The sequence below is a fragment of the Battus philenor genome, unplaced genomic scaffold (genome assembly GCF_028537555.1).
Source record: "Battus philenor isolate CCGP_79_NKW_IND1 unplaced genomic scaffold, ilBatPhil1.0.hap1 SCAF_11, whole genome shotgun sequence".
In the NCBI taxonomy this organism is placed as follows: Eukaryota; Metazoa; Arthropoda; class Insecta; order Lepidoptera; family Papilionidae; genus Battus; species Battus philenor.
In genome coordinates, this window is record NW_027181673.1 from 9,431,625 (window position 1) to 9,450,567 (window position 18,943).

Here is an 18,943-nt window from a genome sequence, read left to right on the forward strand (position 1 = left end):
TACTTTTTTTTACATTTTGATTTAATAACATTTTATTCATTATATCAATAATTTCAAATTCGATTAACAAACACACGTTGCGCGTGATAGAATGGCATCATTAAGCAAATTCGATTTGACTAAAACTAAACTAAAATGTCAATTTAAACCGTGGTTTTGCTTGCTATTAATCAAAAGGGCGTTCCGGTTAAATCAGTTAATGTTAAATGAATTTATAACTATAAAAAATATATTAAAATGAATTTATAAATATTGAAGTATAAACCATACTGAATCAAATCAAATTATTTGTTTGGTGAGTGCTGAGTGTTCTATTTATTTCAGGAATAAACAGTTATAATTTAAGGATTGTGACAGGTATATTGTATATGTGATATTTAAAAATGGACTAAATTAATTATAAGGGGTCGTAGGTGTCCTTTAAAGGAGTGAATGTATATAGCTCATTTGTTTCAATTATTGTATGATTCACACTGACCACAAGTCGATGGGTTAATATATAATATATATCGTAATGATGATATCGTAATAAGCGTTTTATAAATTTGTGTTACTACATATTAAAATCAATTATTGTTTACTATGTGTCCCTAGAGCATTATTAGTGCTCCCAGAAGTTATTGGCTGGTTTATATATAACAGTGTGATTGGAAATAGATTGAGGAAATTGGCTGCATATTCACTCCTTTATAGCTTTTACATCTAAAAACGATAATTCTGTAGATAGTTTTACCCTTTAGATTGATATTCTTCTGCAGAATCATCATGTTGCTCCTACATTTTATTTCTCGTCCATTATAAAAAAGCTTTTAACAATTCAGTGACTATATTTCTATTTACCTATTTTAAAAAGGTAATTCTTTGTAAAAAGCGATAAATTAAGCGTATATAACGAATAAAATGTCGGATCAGTTATCACAATGCATATATCAATAATCTGAATGCCTTCGAATGGAATCCGGCAAACGAGTCATTCAATCCAATTGATACGGGATGTACCCTCAATTTACCTTCACTAAAGATCAATCCGTTTGGGTTGAGCAGGTCGTCAGTGATGATTATTATATCATTTGTGAAACGTGAGCTGAATATTTACTAAAAATGGACCGATACAACAGGGTTGAAATATAAATCAAGCCATTTTTGTATAGTGTTACAAAATTACACTTATATAATTAAAAATTATGGTTAAAAATCGCTTGAAAAAAATCCTTAGTAGAATACGTACGCACATATTTTATTATCTTTCATTACCTTGAGCTCTACTATCATTTCTAATTATCCCAATAATTTTAGAACTGACGGCGTTTTGTACCTATGCATAATTAAACTGAACCGATATTTGTAGTCTGCCTTATAGTTTAGGTTCTCATCGTGTTTAAGATGTAGAACTCTCATTCACACAACAGCTCAAGAATTTTTATTACCTATGGTGTCTTCATGAACGCAAGTATTGCCAAATGCACATTGCTAAAGAAATTATTAAAAAAAAAACAGTTAATAACTCGATGAGGAGTTTATTCACATCATTTGTCATCGTTTCAGCACAAAGACGTCCACTGCAAGGCATCTAGAACTCTCCAAAGATATCTGTAGAAGAATATACTATAATCGCCACGCTTAGGTTGGTGCTTGCCATGTGGTATTACGGTAACCAGGGAACGCTGCTGCGATTCCCCTGGAAACTTGTTTGTCATTCATATTATCAACAAAGAATCTTTTACAGTGAGCACTTGTTTACATCATAACCACAGAATGACATAAAAGCCCAATTCGGTAGAAACTAGAATCGGATCGAGCTCACCTGAAAAGGCTACGAGATTTTCAAACGCGCCCTGACCTGATCCTTAATGTTAGTTGATAGTGATTAATTGTGATCGAAACACATTATGCCAGTAATTTCAATATTTAACACAGCGGTAGACCAATACCTGGACAGGTTTTCGCAACGGGCACTTGTTGTCTTAAGAAATGAATACTTAAAATTAACATTAAAATTTTTATGAAATAACCTTACCAATTCCTCAGGTGATCCCGGTTCCTTCATACCATTGCTCTTATCCGTGCTCCCCGACTCTGCAAAGAAAACAGACGCTTTCATTTTATATTTATAGTCACCAAAGAGAAAAGATCAGATCGGCAAAGGAATAATAAGGCTCCAATAGAACGAAGACCCTTGCAAGTTTTATGAAACTTCGTGTATACGAATAATTCAAAACTCTCGCAGCAATCTAATTTAGAAACACATTCTATAGCTTGAAAGATAGTTCAGCAGTGAAATATCAAAAATACAGTTCTATTGCAGCTTATCAGGTCTCAAACATAAATAGGGTATAGTAATTTATATTCTTTGAGCTTTACATACGAAACATTTATTATTAGTTCTTGAAATACACCTTTAATACTTTTTACTGCTTTAGTAATTAAACAGATATAAGACATAATTTTTTTTCATAAGAATTCGATGATGAATTCCTAATTCAATTAAATAGAAAAATTTAAAAACCAGGCGAATTTAAAAATCACAAAAATATTAAGCTTTCTTCTATTTTGATATAAGTAAAAATTTAAATCACACGAGGATCAATTTCATAACACGTGAGTACCATTTTAACCTAAATTGACATTTAAATTGGCGATCGAAAACTCTAAAAAGTGAAATTAGCGATGTAATCATAACACATTTATACTTTTACCTGGTCAGCTTAGAAACTGTGAATATTAAATATTTATAATAAGTTGGTTATTTAAATTTTAAAAAGCAATTATTAAGTTGAAATATAACGATGATCCGTAAAATAACTAAGTTCACCGACGTAGCTCACACAGTTGTGCTACAGCTGGGTGCAGCCATTACAACAAGCCTTTAGACGAGGCGTGGCTAGGCCCCCGACTAGGTAGGCTGCCGATATAGTTAAGGTTGCAGGAAGTCGCTGGATGCGGGCAGCGCAAGATCGGTCATCAATCTTAGATTGACAGCAGCAGCAGAACGCAGCGTCGCTCTTTAACATCAAATGAAAACTGAATTTAAAAAAAAAAACTATTTATACACATTATCGTACCACATTTTCAATACACTTCACGAAAATAATCACAATAAAAAAAAGTAAAAGCGTCTTTTAAAATCATTTAAACTGTAAATTAAACGAAAAATAAACAAAAGCGACACGCGAATATCATGGACAGTTTTGAAATCGTTTTTTGAACGGTTGTGTATATAAATACGCTCATAAAAGGCGCTGATTGGGGCTGCATGTGACGCAATCAGTGTCGCTTCAGGGGCGATGAATCGAAACAAATTAATAACACGCCTTGTTTGCGGCGCTCGATGTCGCATTTTAAGACGAAACTAATTTACGAAGAACTATTCGGTATTAGAGAAAGCCTTTGGGACGTCACTCAAGTTTGCGTTCATATTTAATGTTTAATCTGTGGACAGAGATTGTTTGTCCTTTGATATTTCACATCTCCAATAAAACATTTCGACTTACTATTTACTCATAATTAAATTTTAAATTTTAAACCGATATCAAAAAATAATTAGAACTGGTTCAAAAGATTTTAAACAAATTTCATTGTCATCGTGAATTTAAATGTGAGACATACACCGCTTGACATAGTCTTCCCTATAGATTTCCAATAGGGCCAGTAAGAAACGGCCTCTATGTAATATCTTCCGATGAACTTAACGAGGCCTTGTTTTACTTGCCAGTCTATGTCTTAAAGTTCTAGTGGAGATCACAAAAACTTTAAGACCCCAGCAGCCATCTGTTCTTCGCGTTAAGCGGCCTGCCCACTGCAACTTTTCCTTGCTAATCCGCTGAGCTTTATCAGTTACATTTATTCATATACAAATCTACTCATTACGCAGTCAATAACTACATTGTTAAAATTATTTTTGGTAACAATAAAACTTATATAACAAATAAATGAATATGCGGGCAAATAAAATTCATGATGTACACTGTCCTGCCTAAGTTAGAGGAATAAAATTTAACTAAATTACCGACTTATTTCTCCTAACAAAACACATTACAAATATATTTTTTAAAATATGTCTAAACCAGTCTATATCAGGAAGTTTACTCAAATGAGTTATTAAGATTTCTTCTTACTTTTTGGTATTATAATTTTTAGTTATCTGCTAAAAATTATGACTATTTGCACGCTACTAATATTAAAGAATTACAAATAACATTCAGTGATGTTTTTCTATAACTGCAGAAAACTCTACGTTATACTATAATATAGAATTTTATTTGCATTAGCCAACCAATGTCGGCAGTATGCGGCGTGTTAATTTGGCCAAAGTCGGAACGGAGTCGTTGTGTCAATAAGCTTTGCCACATACTCAATCCCCAAAGTAACAAATCCTAGTTAATTTAAATGCATGTAAAAGAGGAGTTGTGCCAGTAGTGTTGCCAAATCGCTCTACTTACAATTAGAATTAACGCAGTGATTGTAAAGCATTGTTATTGGTGAATCGAATTATTAATTCAATAAAGAATTAGCTAAAACCTTTTCCTATTTTAACCATTGAATTGTTTTGTCAATGTGGCTTGTGAAAAGGTCAATTTTAAAAAAGGAATGATTACACTTTTTTCGTGTTTATTATTATTGTTGTTAATGTCATTACAGAAAGTGACAAAACTATACGATCCTCTGACTATCGGAATCTATGACTATAGGAAATCAATCGACCGAACTTATTTGCAGAGTTGATATTGCACTGCATTGATATAACAGTGCTTTGCAGCTAGAGATTAGCATTCTGAGTCCGTGAAAGCCTGCTTACAAACTATCTACACCGGTTTTTATATAATTTTAACAATATTTAACGATCCAAAAGTGAAAATGCTTTCTTGACAAAAGATATCAGAAATTGTTAATTGAATTTGTAGGTTAGGTCTACCAGTTACTTAAAATTCTTACAATAAGCGCGTATTAAGTGACGGCACAAATCGAAAGCCCTTTTTCGGGGACCCAATCACTCCATGGTACGACCACCTAAGTAAAATAGGGCAGTAGGTTGGGCAGCCTCCCAATACAAAAATATCTAATACAACATCAGGGTCGAGGTTCACAAAGGAGTTCCCGTATATGATTATTAAAAAACAGGTTCAGGATAAAGACCTTTCGCGCTTTATCACCTAGAACCCGCAAAAACTGAAATGCCAAGAAGGAAGACTGTGAGTTTCTGTAACATACCATTAAACATTACAGTGAATATAATAAAATAAAACAAAGTTAAGTCGTTTTCGGCAATAAATACAATATTTTTTTTAAGATCCATCCTGGTATTTCTTCGCTGTCATGATACGTGACAAAATATTTCATCTCTTTTCTTTATTATAATGTTTTATTTATGTTTTCGTTTTACATGTAAAATCATATTATTGAAGCGAAATTTTCAGCCTACTTGATAACGGGAAGATATTGAAGACCACAGGGCTTTCAAATTTATTTCTTTTAAGATATAACAAAGCTGATACTTTGTTCTAATAATTCTATTTGTATTCAACACATAATCGCCAACAGTTTTTGGAATAAGATTGACAAATTTATATTATTTTTATATATTAAACAAATTTTTCTTGCTTTACTCACAATGATGTTTACCTCCACGGGTCTTTCAATTATTATACATCTAGGTCAGGCAACTTTGTAATTAAATAAAAATAAAACAACAATGAAATTCATATTCATTTACGTTCGACGTTAAATCTTTTAACTTAAAACGAGTTTAAATATTCAAGTTAAAATTCTGTTATAAAAAGAATCCTGTTATAATAATTATTATTGTTCGTTTGAAGATTACTAACGACATTCATTAACATTTTGTATTATCTCATTTTATTGTTATTATATATTTTAATTAATAATATCGACATTATCGGTAAAACCGGTTATTAGATAACTAACGTAACAACACTATTAACGGCGAGGACTGGAAGTTAATTACGATATGCATTGTCCGGTAACAAATTGCATTACACATTTCGCGCGCCGGCTTATTATGACACCGGCAAATTAATAGCAGAAAAATAAATTTGACATTTAATTACGCGCGTTCAGTGATGCGCTCTTAATATCGCCTTTGTGGCGGTAACGTAGGCGCGTTAAAATATTAATTACTGTTTTTTATATAAAGGCTGTGTTTATTTTGATCGACGAATCACTTATTATTTCATAATTTAACAGAACCAAGACTTGCGCAACAGAACATTCAAGGTGTTGTTTACGATGGCAGTATACTGCATTACAATGCAGACTTTCCCAAGCTTTATTTTTCTTGCTTTATAGTTTGTCTTACCGCAATAGTAACGTTCGCTTACGCGCTACTGCACAGCACAGGTTATATCACATTAGCGTCGCGAAAAGTCTCTGCAAAGAATTTTTAACTCTACGTCTTCGATCTCAAAGGCGAGATTTCAGTCCAATATTATGAAATAAATTACGCAGATCTTATACAATTACTACTGAAAGAAAACGGTAACGTCAACGGAAGACAGTTGTTACGCAACGAAACGTAAACTGTTTTTATTTCGCGTGGTAAGCTACTGGTTTCAAGGGTCAAAAACCGGAGTTGTATGCATAAAAAGCAACTATCACTAAACAAGTTATAGCGTAGACGTTTACGTAATGCACGATAAGCCATTGAGACGCTTTCAAAAACTTTCGCCAGTAAAAACAACGACTACCGTGTTCGAGCACTCTCTGTAAACTTTATTTGCTGAATATTTCAAGTTTTTTTTATTCTTTGTTATTGGCAATTTATTGAGAAGGCCTGCGATAGACGGCTTTTTACGAACGATGATGAGCAATCATAAACAATCATCCCACCTCCCAACGCTTTCCTACGAGCTGTTAGCTCTAGAAATTTTTTTAATCTTATATGTAATATCAACAGATCCTTATCGAGATAGAAATGCGTTTTAGCCTCCGCAGGAGACATAAGAATACTAGAAGTGTATTAAGTGATAACCCAAAATGGGGTCAGTCCTTGGAAGCCATTATGACCAGTTATTCCAGAAACACAAAGGCTTGTCTGTAGAATATCAATCCAAGCCCAAGTAGCTAAGGAAGACCTCAAGCTAAGTTACTGTAAATAAGTCTTGACTAAAAGCCTTCATCGTTCTGACGTGTAAAGCTGTAAGTCCAAACGAGCAAAGAGCATTTGTTAATAATAAAAAGAGGCAGCACAGTCTTTTATAACCACATCGCTTTTTAGTAAACAGAATTTTTTTTTGCGAGAGCAAGTGGGGGCACCTCGAATTGAATTTTGAAAATATCGAAAAATTAGTACTAAGACTTTTTAACATTTTTAGATTCTTTTCCGAGGTAAAAATTTCGAAATATGTTTTCAAACAATAAAAAAATGATTTACTTTAACTTTTTTCAAACATAAATCACAGAAAAGAAACCCGTGTCCCACAAAACAAGTAAAAAATGTTCGTTTGAACTTACTATATGGAATATCTCCTGGGAAGAAAAAAGTACAAAAGGAAAAATCATTCAATATTGTACAATATTGAATATATTATGGGTAGGGTATTTAAATTGCCTTCTGTACTTTCTTAATACGGTGTTATGAAGCAAGGATTCTGTGTGAAGGCTGGGCCGCTGTACAAATTTTGTAACAAAGGTTTTAAACTTTAATTAAAATAGGTGGGATCAGTTTCCCTTTGTACACGCGCAGTTTACAAATACCATCGCCAATTTTGAATATAAACTATATATTTAATTTAATTATACGGTTAGTGTTAAAGTATTGCTATTAACACGTTTAATATAAAAGTTTCATCTACATTATTTTCGGTCCAAAGATAAGGCGAACAGCATTATAACTTATTTGTACTAAGCCGCAATATTATTTAGTCCGTTATAAATAAATGTCGTATTTATTTTATTTCTTTTTAGTAGTCTGGTGATTGATTTTTGACTTATTGGTATTTAGGGGATCCCGTGGGTTTAAGCGCGGAGAGAGCAGAAAGCGCCTAGCTCAAAAACCTCGTTTACGTAAATAGCCGCAGCTCGAGCCGTTCCTTTACATGCAATATTACCTGATTGGAATTATCTTAAGCGTCACACCCAAACATTATCCATTTGCAGTACTACTGAATGAATTTAGGATGTTGCTAACAGTTATCATATTTAACTTTAAAGAAAATGAGGCAAAAACTGCTGAAACAAATTACAAAACGCTATGTTGTAACTGAATTATTTACCCAGCGCTTAATCAAAAACAAATAAACCGCAACTTAACTCCTCTTCAGCGAAATATAACATAAATGTATAGTTTGCAGATTCCATCCCAACAGATCGCACTGTCTTAAGTATCAGAAGTTTTCGTTTTCATAAGTAAGTGATGAGACTGACAATAACTAGCCACGTAGGATCATTTATAGCGAGCACTAGCGTACGTCATGAGAAGTATGCAAGAAAAGCCCAATTTTATAGAAAGTAGAATCAGATTAAGCTCCTCTTTTTTATCTCTTATATAATAATTAAAAGTCGAAACAGATTTAGACCAGCGAATTGGCAAGTTGAAGCAGTATCTACGTTTTGGGGCGTGCAGAACAGATGGCCGCTGAGGCCTTAAAATTTTGAATTGTAGACCAGTGACCAGCAAGCGCAGCGTAGGATATTCACCCACGTACAGAGGGACAGATGATTTTGTTAAAATCGGCATCAACGGGTCTTATAGGAAATGTCTTATATGAAATCTATGAGGGTGACCAGCCACGTATATCCGATGACTAAACCAGTGATGATGGCTCATCTTTTATTAAATAATATTCAGCCCTCTCCATCGTAGTTCAACAATAGGAACTGATCGAGTCAAAGGTCGGTCAATTAGAACACCCGTAATTTGAAGTACCACAGTGTGGCAGCTTAAACCATTTTTCTCACTCGGTGACCCTTGTACCCACTCCAAGGAGCGTCCGCAAAGTGATCTAAGAGCTTGATGGCCTCTCAATCTGATAAAACAAATAATATAACGGCCAGAAAAATAATGTAATCGAGAACCATCTACTGGTTTTGGAGAAAAACCAAGAAATGGTTACTGCAAGGAGGTTTATGCCAAACGTTCTTCTTCATGTAGGTTGCTCGTTTTGTTTTTAGTATGTAATCACGAAGAAATATTCAATTTATACAATTTCGTTCGCATATTGCGTACACTATATCGTATAGCAAACGAGACTTAATGAATTATGTCTTAATGAACAATTAGTTGCAATATCTGCGAACCCTTTAAATTACAAATAGTATTATTGTCTGGTAATAGAAATAAACGACGTTAATGGTTATTCAGTTGGACTGCATCTTACAAATAAAGTTTACGTAGTGTTCAACATTTTAATTTTTATTCCTAAAATAGGACAAAACATTTTTTCAAAATTTTTATTATTTTAGTCACTGTAAAAACATTAGCACAAGACTTAAAAACATTTATTGTATGCGTTGAAAAACATGAATGCTATTTACGGATATAACTCGAATGCGTTAAAATCACGAACGACATTGACCGTATTACGCACGTAGATGCGATATATAACACAATTACACCTACTCGGCGAATCCATTGTATTTAAATAATATAAAACTTTGCGTCCGCTGTTTAATTGAAAGAAGGTTTTGCGAAAACAATATTCACACAATATTTTATGTTTAAACGTCCTTGAGATTCATTTTCCTTCGCATAATAAAAATTGTTATTACTTTTATTTTCATACTATTCTTCTAGTAACCTACTGGGTTTTTTGAAGCCAGGTGATCTTTTTTCAATCTGCGTACTCTTGTAATTTAACGTATCGTATATTTTTTTATGTATCAAGGTCCTGGCCATTTTAGTTTCGTCGGTAGTTAAATAGAAGTGGCATGTTTTTTTAAAAAAAATGTTTTGTAATTAGTAAAAAGATAATAAAATAAAAGATTGTCGTTTCTTCAAAATTAGTCTGACAGGAGATATTTCCTTTTTATGTTAAATAAAATAGTCATCAAAATTCCTCATAAACAATTGCAAATATGCATTTATGCGACTGGTCGTACACGAAATCCGCGCCGGATGCGATGCAACGTTTTCTAAATAGAAAATACTATGTAAAATCGCATCGATATGTCAATGCTTGCGACTTTATTTAAGGTGACCGCTGGATCTTTAGGTTCTTGAGTGGAGTCCACAAAGTGTAAAGTAAGGCAACCCACAAAACAAATAGACCTTGTCAAATTCGTACACAAACGCGGGACATAAGTCGCTTCCAGCCGACCCTATTGGAAATCTATGAGGGAGAGCTAGGTTCAGTGTCGGACGTCCTATGACCGAAATGATGATGATTCGCCTGGTACTAAATAATACTTAGCTCTCTCCGTTGTGGCCTGACAATAAAATTGATAGAACCAGGCATCGATCCTAATAAAACTCACAAATCCACGGGTCAACTCGAGACCTTGGCGGCCTCCCAATCTAAATAAATAAATAAAATAACGGCCAGGTAAATCATCACCACAGTATTCATTGAAACTAATAAAAAATTGAAAACTAGTCGTAAATGAGGATTTTTTAATTTTTGACTTCGTGTCCACCATTACACACGCTACCAAATACGTGTGGGTTATCTAGAAACAGACACATTTCCAGCTATTCGGAGTTCGAGTTAATTAAGAGCCTTTCACGGACTTCACGCGGCTGGCTGATCAGGCGGCTTCGTTACGTGTCTACTGGGAACGCTGCACAGTTTTACAATATCCGTACAACGTTTATTCTGTTTTAATTACACTCTCGGAGTGTAAACGTTTAATTGGTATCAGAAATAGTCTCCTCGTTTCACGTGCTTTTATTTTATTTTATTTTGAACTTTTTTGAGGCACACAAAACCTGAATTTTATGATTATTATAGTATTTTTATGTCGTTTGATCTATATTATACACGAATTATTGATTAATATTTATAAGGGGTACGAAATATTTGAGCGACTTCTTAAAATAAAAAATATTTTAAAATGATTGTTCCATATCGATAATATTTACGTTATTGTTACGTTGTTTACTATATATTTTTGCAAAACATCATTTTAGATATAAGTTGCATTAATATAAATATGACTTTTACTCTAAGTAAAATTGAGATCTGGGTAAAAAGGGTTTTATTTTTAATTTTTGTACTAAGTAAATAAAAAAATATGTGGGCAATATGCTTTCCTTAGTTACCTTACTTATGTAACTAAGTTACTTACCTATTGACTCTTAACGATAATTCTGAAAACCATAAAGCAAAGAGATGAAATTTGTAAGTACTGGAAATTTTTTCGCACACATTTAGGGCATTCATTAAATTCGTGAAGCGGGTAAGAGACCGCCGTTAAAATACTGAGAAAAATTACAAAACGTTAATTAAAATTCATTATTTTAGGCCAGTCACATATTTTGTAAACACCTGATCATATAAAAGTAATTGTTAACGAGGCTTTTCGTCTTGGCGATCTTTGAGAGAGAGTTATATCTTGCAAGACGTCATCTATCCACTCATATAAAGAAGATAAATTATTGGATATAAGTTGCATCTTGATAGTCGATATAAATGATCTGACCACGACTTAAAATTACGTGTAAATACCTTCTGAAATGAAGATATTTTGAATTTGACGAACCGACATCACAAGAAAGAGTTGTCATTAAAGTTAAATACAAGAAATTTCTCTTTAATATTGATGTATATAAATGTGTGTCATAATCAAAAATATAATAATAGAGATAATAGAGTTACCGATGTCACGCTTTTTTTAAATGTATAAATAAAATTACGTATATCTGAACTTTATTACAACTCGGGGCCCCAGGGGCATACTAATCGATCGCGCCAATAAAATTTCACTGGCCATCCATAACCAATCAATGTATATTTATTTTGTTTTAATATAATTGAACTAGTGTACTCTTGTTGCCCATATTAGTTTTTTATTTTTAATATCTATCAACCTCTCATGTAATTAAAAATATGTAATATGGATTTTACTTGCAAGACCTTAGACGCATCAGTGATTACGAAACATTTTGAAGCAAAATTAATTATTAATTAAATAAAAGGACACGACGAAACCTTACATTACATTGTATATTTTAACCAGATGTAGGCGGATACGATAAGCGTACCTAATTAATCTTTGTGCAGAAGACTTTACGGGTAGAAACAAAATAGCTGACAGTAATTGGTAACATTTAAAACTTTTATTTTGCTCGTGATTTTAAAGGAATATTAAGACAAAAACCTTATAGCCTGGCTCCATAAGACAATCACTGTATACACAATAAGTAGTAGTAATTTAAACTTTTTAATTATTAACAAAACTAAGATAATGTTAGTTATAAAAACAAAGGAAACAAGATTTAAAGCCTATTTTGATCTATTTTAGTTTTTTTAGAAGACTATGTAGAGATGGACTATACATTCTTTGACGTCTTAATTTAAAATTTAAATCAAAACTCAACCGTGCATTCTGACTATAACACGAAAAAATTTCAAATTAAAGTAACTACATAGCTACTACATTAGTACAAAATTGTTATTATGAAATTGTGTTTATATTGTAATTGTATGGTAATTACCAAAATTATATTAGTGAATTTCATTAAGATAATATCGTACTCTTTAATATCACTATGGAGGCTATTTTCCTGACATATGTAATTAAAATTTTTTTGGTCATCTAAACTTCGTATTGAAATTAATCTAATAAAACTGATGCGTCAACGAATAAATTGGTTCACAAGTACCACACGATAGTGAAGTGACACACTCAAAGCTGATTCGCTAGTGGCCCGATTGTAAATTGAGTGCAATAAATCTCTTCGATGTCATTTAATTTTATTACCTATGATCATCAGAAACATAACAATTAATACTACATTAAAATGGAAAAATTATTTAATTTATAAAACGTTTGGCAAGTTGAAGTAGCAGTAGACAGGCAAAATAGCTAAAATTATTTAGGCTTTAGAATTCTGAAGTAGGTAAGAGACCATGTACTGATAAACACAACGGAGAACGAAAATGGTGGTGGACCCCCAAGGCAGACCGACGAAGCCACCGGATGCAGAACGTTTCCAATCGGTCCAATTGGAAATCTATGGAACAGGCTTATGTCCGGCAGTGGATGTCCTGTGGCTAAAATGATGATGATTTAATAAAAACTAATTATAATAGTCGCAAAAAATCTTTATTATAGGTTTTATAAAATAATACATAAAAACCATAATATTATTATTACTAATTACATTTTAAGCTTCATCGTCTTCGATTTTTAAACGAATACTTGTGTTATTTTATTATTTCTTTCTAGGCGCTATTTTTTATCAAAACAAATATACGTCTCAAATAAGGATTAATATAAAACAGGATGTGGTTCGCATTTTTTGTCTCAATGCCAGTAATTATAATTTTTCTTCAACTCTACACTGGCTAGGTCCTCTCAGAGGGCGCCTAGGAATGCTGCAGAGTCGCCCGCCAGCTTCATAAATATGGAACTTGCGATTAAATGACATACTTAAACAGTTTTTGCTCGGCTTTCGTACTTTTGCCAGCGCCAAAGACCCTTAACGGAAGGTTAGTTGACTATGTCTCGTGCTCCAGCAAAACGCACCTGCGTTTGGTTTATTAAACATGTTCTATTGGTAAATTCGTTTTTCACAAAATTAAAACTAAAACTACAAATTTGAAGAGACATTTTTGGTCATAAAAAGGATCAAATGAGGTTCTATCTGTATAACAATATTATAACATCATAAAACAAACTTGGAGTTTTTATATTTAAAAAAAAATAAAGATTTAATTTTGTGTAATTGATTTGGCACAATCTACAATTATTCTTGGTTGAAATCAATCAAATTATTTTTCTATATAGACTGTTCAGTCGAAAGGATAAAAATAGAAAAATTACAATAAATATTTAAAAAATTTATATATATTGTTTACAAGTGAATGTACATCTATTTTTTTTCTCGCAGACTAGTGCGAACTTCATCCAAGCTGATTGGGTTTTTTTAATGTATTGTCGTATTTACAATTATATATTATTTAATTTGTTTATTACCAATATAAATATGCTTAGTATGTCTGTATCTGTGTTTTTGAGTACATTATATGTTTATCATATTCTACAAATTGACTACATGCTATTTTTTTTCTATATCCACCTATAGTTGAGTTGGCTTGTTTCAAGACCAAAAACCGCAAACAATATTTTTTTGTGTTATTATAACGCTATGTTCTTCCTTCTCAAGTTACATGTACAACAAAGAATATTAAATGAAGAACAAATTTTAGCTGTAATTAGTGGAAGTAAAATTTATCGATTACTTTGATCAAAGAGTCATTTGTTTCCTACATTAACCAATTTTTGAAAACAGGACATTCGATAGTTCCATTAGGAACACTCAATATAAAGTATATTTTATTATAAATGTGTTATCTGCTTTGAAATAGCAAAGAATTATATCTTTTGCGACGGTGTATGCAATTATCTGACAGTTCTTGTGCTTTAAAATGTTATATGTACTAAAATAAGTCGAAAAATTCTTAACGTATTTACCGACCAGTTTAATCATGATATCTTAGCTTATTCTCCCCTCGAGGGTTTTCATAGATACGCACATTAAGAATGCTGTACGCTGATCAACGTTCCGCGATTTTATACTTAAATTACATCGCAAATGTTTATAAGTGCCTATCAGCGGGTACTTTAATCACGTATAATGCAGCCGATCTCCAGATAAACACAGCGACTCGATGCCTTCATATAACAACATTTTCATTTTTGTAAATGAAATTTTAGTGCTTATAATTATACACTCATTTTTATTTAAACTGATGTACAAAGTAAACAAAGATTGTAATGAATTCATTATTAATAATGTCATTGGTGACAGTTTTGGTATAATTCGTCTTGTTAAATAAATAATCGACCATCACAATGATCACTTAAAAATAATATATAAACGTTTTGACAAATGTATGTGTTATAAACAAAGAAAGTAATGTAATTAAATACTTTAAAATTATGTTTTGTCCTCCATGTCTTCGTGAATATTGAGCCAAAAGACAATGATAATATTCAAAAACACACATGAAACTAAGCTTTTGGAACCGCAGACATATTTTCTGGAATATTTTTTTTTCAATGCAACATATGTTTTCGGAGAGTTATATACAATTTTAAGACTGCTCTTGAAATGTCTCCATTAAAAATTTACAAGGCTCTCAATATGAACTTTATGGTTGTCATGCATTGTGCTTTTCGATATTTCTTTTCATACTCTCATCTCTCATACGACCTGCATGCTGGCATTCGATATGTGTTAGGTGCCGTTCTTTTTGAACCAAGTCATGGAGTTGCACTCGTTCAGTTTTGATTGGTGAGAAATTATTTGAAAACCAACATTAAACTTTATTATAGCCTTCTCTATGCCTTACTGATTGCTACCGCATAAAAACAAAGCTACGGTACACCATGATCCCATTTGAGGGAATAATTGTTAGTAAAATTTCAATCATACGTGCTCTTGTTTTAAATCAATAGCACAAATCTGGTGTTGCCTTGATAGAATAGGGTGCACCATTATTTACGGGTCATAAAATAAGCGACAAGCTTGTGGACACATACAATTGTCTATTCGCATTAAGGTCGCGGTTATCATTGTCCGCGCCTCTTTTGCCGTTGCCTTCAAAAATATACTTATACCTGGCCACTGTTTTTAATCGGAATCAATTTTATTAATTAAAACGCGTATAGTGTAGTGCACTAGTGTTGCATACTAGGCCGACGGACAAAGGTGAGTCATTGCATTCTTAATAAAATCAAACTATACTAGTAACATAATTATACAATCCGCATTACGAAATACATCATCATTACATAGGCAATTCAAAGATTTCTAATAAGATCGATTGGAAAGGTCTTACCTAGAGTGTCTTCCCCAACAACCTTATACCCTAATCAACTTTAGAGTAAAAATTTAAATTTAAATTCCTTTCTTCAAAAAGCCGCTTACCCTCACTTTTGAATCGTCAATTATTTCAACATTATAGGAAGTAACTGACTATTTAATGAACTGTTCAGATTTATTAGTTATAAGTGTAAAAGGTTTAAAAGAGTGAAACTTTTGTCAGTAAAAGGCATCAAGGCTTTATAACTGTTTTCAATCACCTATAAAATGTGAAAGCTCTGAAATATGTTAAATAAATTAATTGTTTCTACGAATTCTTCATCGGAATGTTACATTCCAATAACTTCTACAAAGTTTTCGGGGGCAGATAGTAAACAATAATTAGTTTTAATATATGATTATTCGAAGTTTGAAAACTCTTTTGCTTACTATATTATCATTACGTATTTATTATTCCCGAAACCTATTACGAATATTGATTTTTGTATAGGATATACCATACATTTACTCCTTTAAATCATTTATACCTTTAACCAATCAACCTGTATAATTTTTTATTAAAAATTATTTTAATTTTTTTTTTTCATTTTATTTCAATTACAAATTGTACCAATTATACTCCTAGCTAACAAAGATCGTAACACAAATTTTCTGTTACTGTTATATTTTACATTTAATGTTAATAAAGCCCAACTTAATTATTCTACAGTTGAACGTCATTTAATAAACTGGTGAATAGCAAATATGAACAGAATTAAAGTTTAATAATTGATTTAGATAAAGGGAATAGCCAGGAGAGAAACACCCTTATTAAATTTTTAAACGATCGGTTTTGTATTCCATCCACAACCACCTTTTTTACACTGGCATCATCAATAGACAAAGTGATTGGAAGTAGACGTAAAAACTTTAAACGGTTTATCCGTTTTTTAACATTAATTTTAATGCTATGTGTAATAAATAACTTTCTATTGTTAATTTTTATGAATTCCATTTAATTATACAGATTGTTTGATTATGGGTGTAAAAGCTTCAAAAACGTGAACCCATAGCAGATTTGGCAACAGATAACTTTAAAGCTTCTCTTATCCTGTATGAAATGGTCACTTAAAAACAAGTTATTTTAATTATTTTTTTATTGGAATGCGACGGCCAATAAATTATTGCAACTTAAATCAGTAGGATACTTACCAATATATAATTATAATATGTATTAATACGAATTTTGAAAACCAATGGCTTTTGAAAAGGGTGTATGATGCATTAATTTACTGCAAATGAGCTACACATTTGGTCACTTAAAGCTTATGCAACTATTTCAATCGCCCTATTTGTAGAAATATTTCTTATTAAAAATAGAGAGATCATGAGCAATGTTCTCTCGTTTTACTCTTATTATTAGTATTCATTTGGAACTATTAAATTTAATATGCATCTGAGAAATGAACGAGAAAAAAATTAAAACTCATTATGCTAAAAGCTTGCAACATTATTTACATTTATCGTCCGTAACTACTAGTTGCCTTGTAATTTTGTTACGCATAAAATTACGCTAATTTGTAAAGAAACATCTACCAATAAGCGTAAAAATGTTCCCGCCACAATAACAGTCATCTAAGGAATTATATTTAACGAGGTCTAGCATGTCCAAGATCATTTGCAACATAGTTGTCGGCAAGCAGTTGTGCGAACGCCATCATGGCGGAACCATAAGCCGTGAACCTGAACAGTGTTGCTATATATGGTAAATTCCTTTAAAGAAAAGTGCGTACGAAGAAATAAGAAATTATTATAAGTCAGTGTAAAAAATCTATGGCCTTACTAATGCGTATGATTGAATTTTAATGATATATACTTATGTTTTATCGACATCGCTTCTACAAGAAAAACAACCTTTACGAGTCTAAATTTTTAAAGAGTCACTTAGTTCCCTCAATAGATCGTATTATGACCACTGTCGATAATTATGGTTATCACTATATTTATGGATTTAATAAATGGGAAATGTTCAAAAATAGGTATTCCGTTTAATACACAATAATCCTTCACTAGAATCGCGATAATATTTTCATTTTAATGCTTTATAGTAGATATATTTTTGATTCTATTACATACTAAACACACCTATTTTTGTTTTTGAATAATGCCAAACTTTTGACAGATCCTTATCTGACACGTGTCCTTATTTTTTTTATTTGCAATATTTATGGAAAAAAAAGTAGTTGTTATAAGTTTCTTTGAATTTTTTCTGCGTGTGAAATTTCTTCAGGCCCATTGGCGTATACAGTAGTACAGGAGTATTGCTCAAACCAGCCTAAAGTTTTACTTTTAATAACACATTTAAATTTTAAAATAACAGATTCGTACATTGAAAACATCTTTTTAAGACAGTTTTACAGTCCAGTATTAATATTAAAATAGTATATTCCTGCTATGGCTTCGAGAGCACTCTCGTTGTAATCTGTTCCACGAGCATTTTCAATCAGTTGTTAGAATATACTTAACATAATACTGTCTCTTGCTTATAGATTCATAAACAAGTATAATTTGCTTAATTTAGAATATTTATCGGTGCTTTCTCATCGAACAATCCAGAACTAAAAACAAAAGTGAAAAATGTAAATCACTCTAAATTCAGTGTTTTTCTCAAGGATACTTTATTATTAATATATTTTTAAAAGTGAATAAATATAATAAAATGTAGAAACTCTACCACATAATCACTAATTTAAATTAAACGTTAAAGTAGGATAAATATGGCCAGTATTGTACGTCAAACATTTTATTACAAACAAATATTTAAATAAATATAATTTACAACTTACATACAGGTTCTATTTGCAATCAACTCCTAATAACATAGGAAATCTAGTAAACGTTTCCGTCCCGAGCATTTCCCAAAGCAATCAATACAATAACCTAACGACAATAGTCAGATATCGTATAGCTAGTGCATACCAAGACGAATGACTGGTAAGATCGTGACTCGACGATTTAGTT

General features: G+C 31.9%; 1 protein-coding gene across 3 annotated transcripts in view; it reads right to left on the reverse strand.

The window, feature by feature from the left end:
• The window catches only part of ASPP (Ankyrin-repeat, SH3-domain, and Proline-rich-region containing Protein), a 278,253-nt gene that overhangs the window by 148,266 nt on the left and 111,044 nt on the right, over positions 1–18,943 (reverse strand). For all 3 annotated transcript variants that reach the window (XM_068772350.1, XM_068772358.1, XM_068772365.1), the window contains one exon: positions 2,018–2,076. In XM_068772350.1, the coding sequence (XP_068628451.1) occupies positions 2,018–2,076 (59 nt within the window). The remainder of the gene's footprint in view (positions 1–2,017; positions 2,077–18,943) is intronic.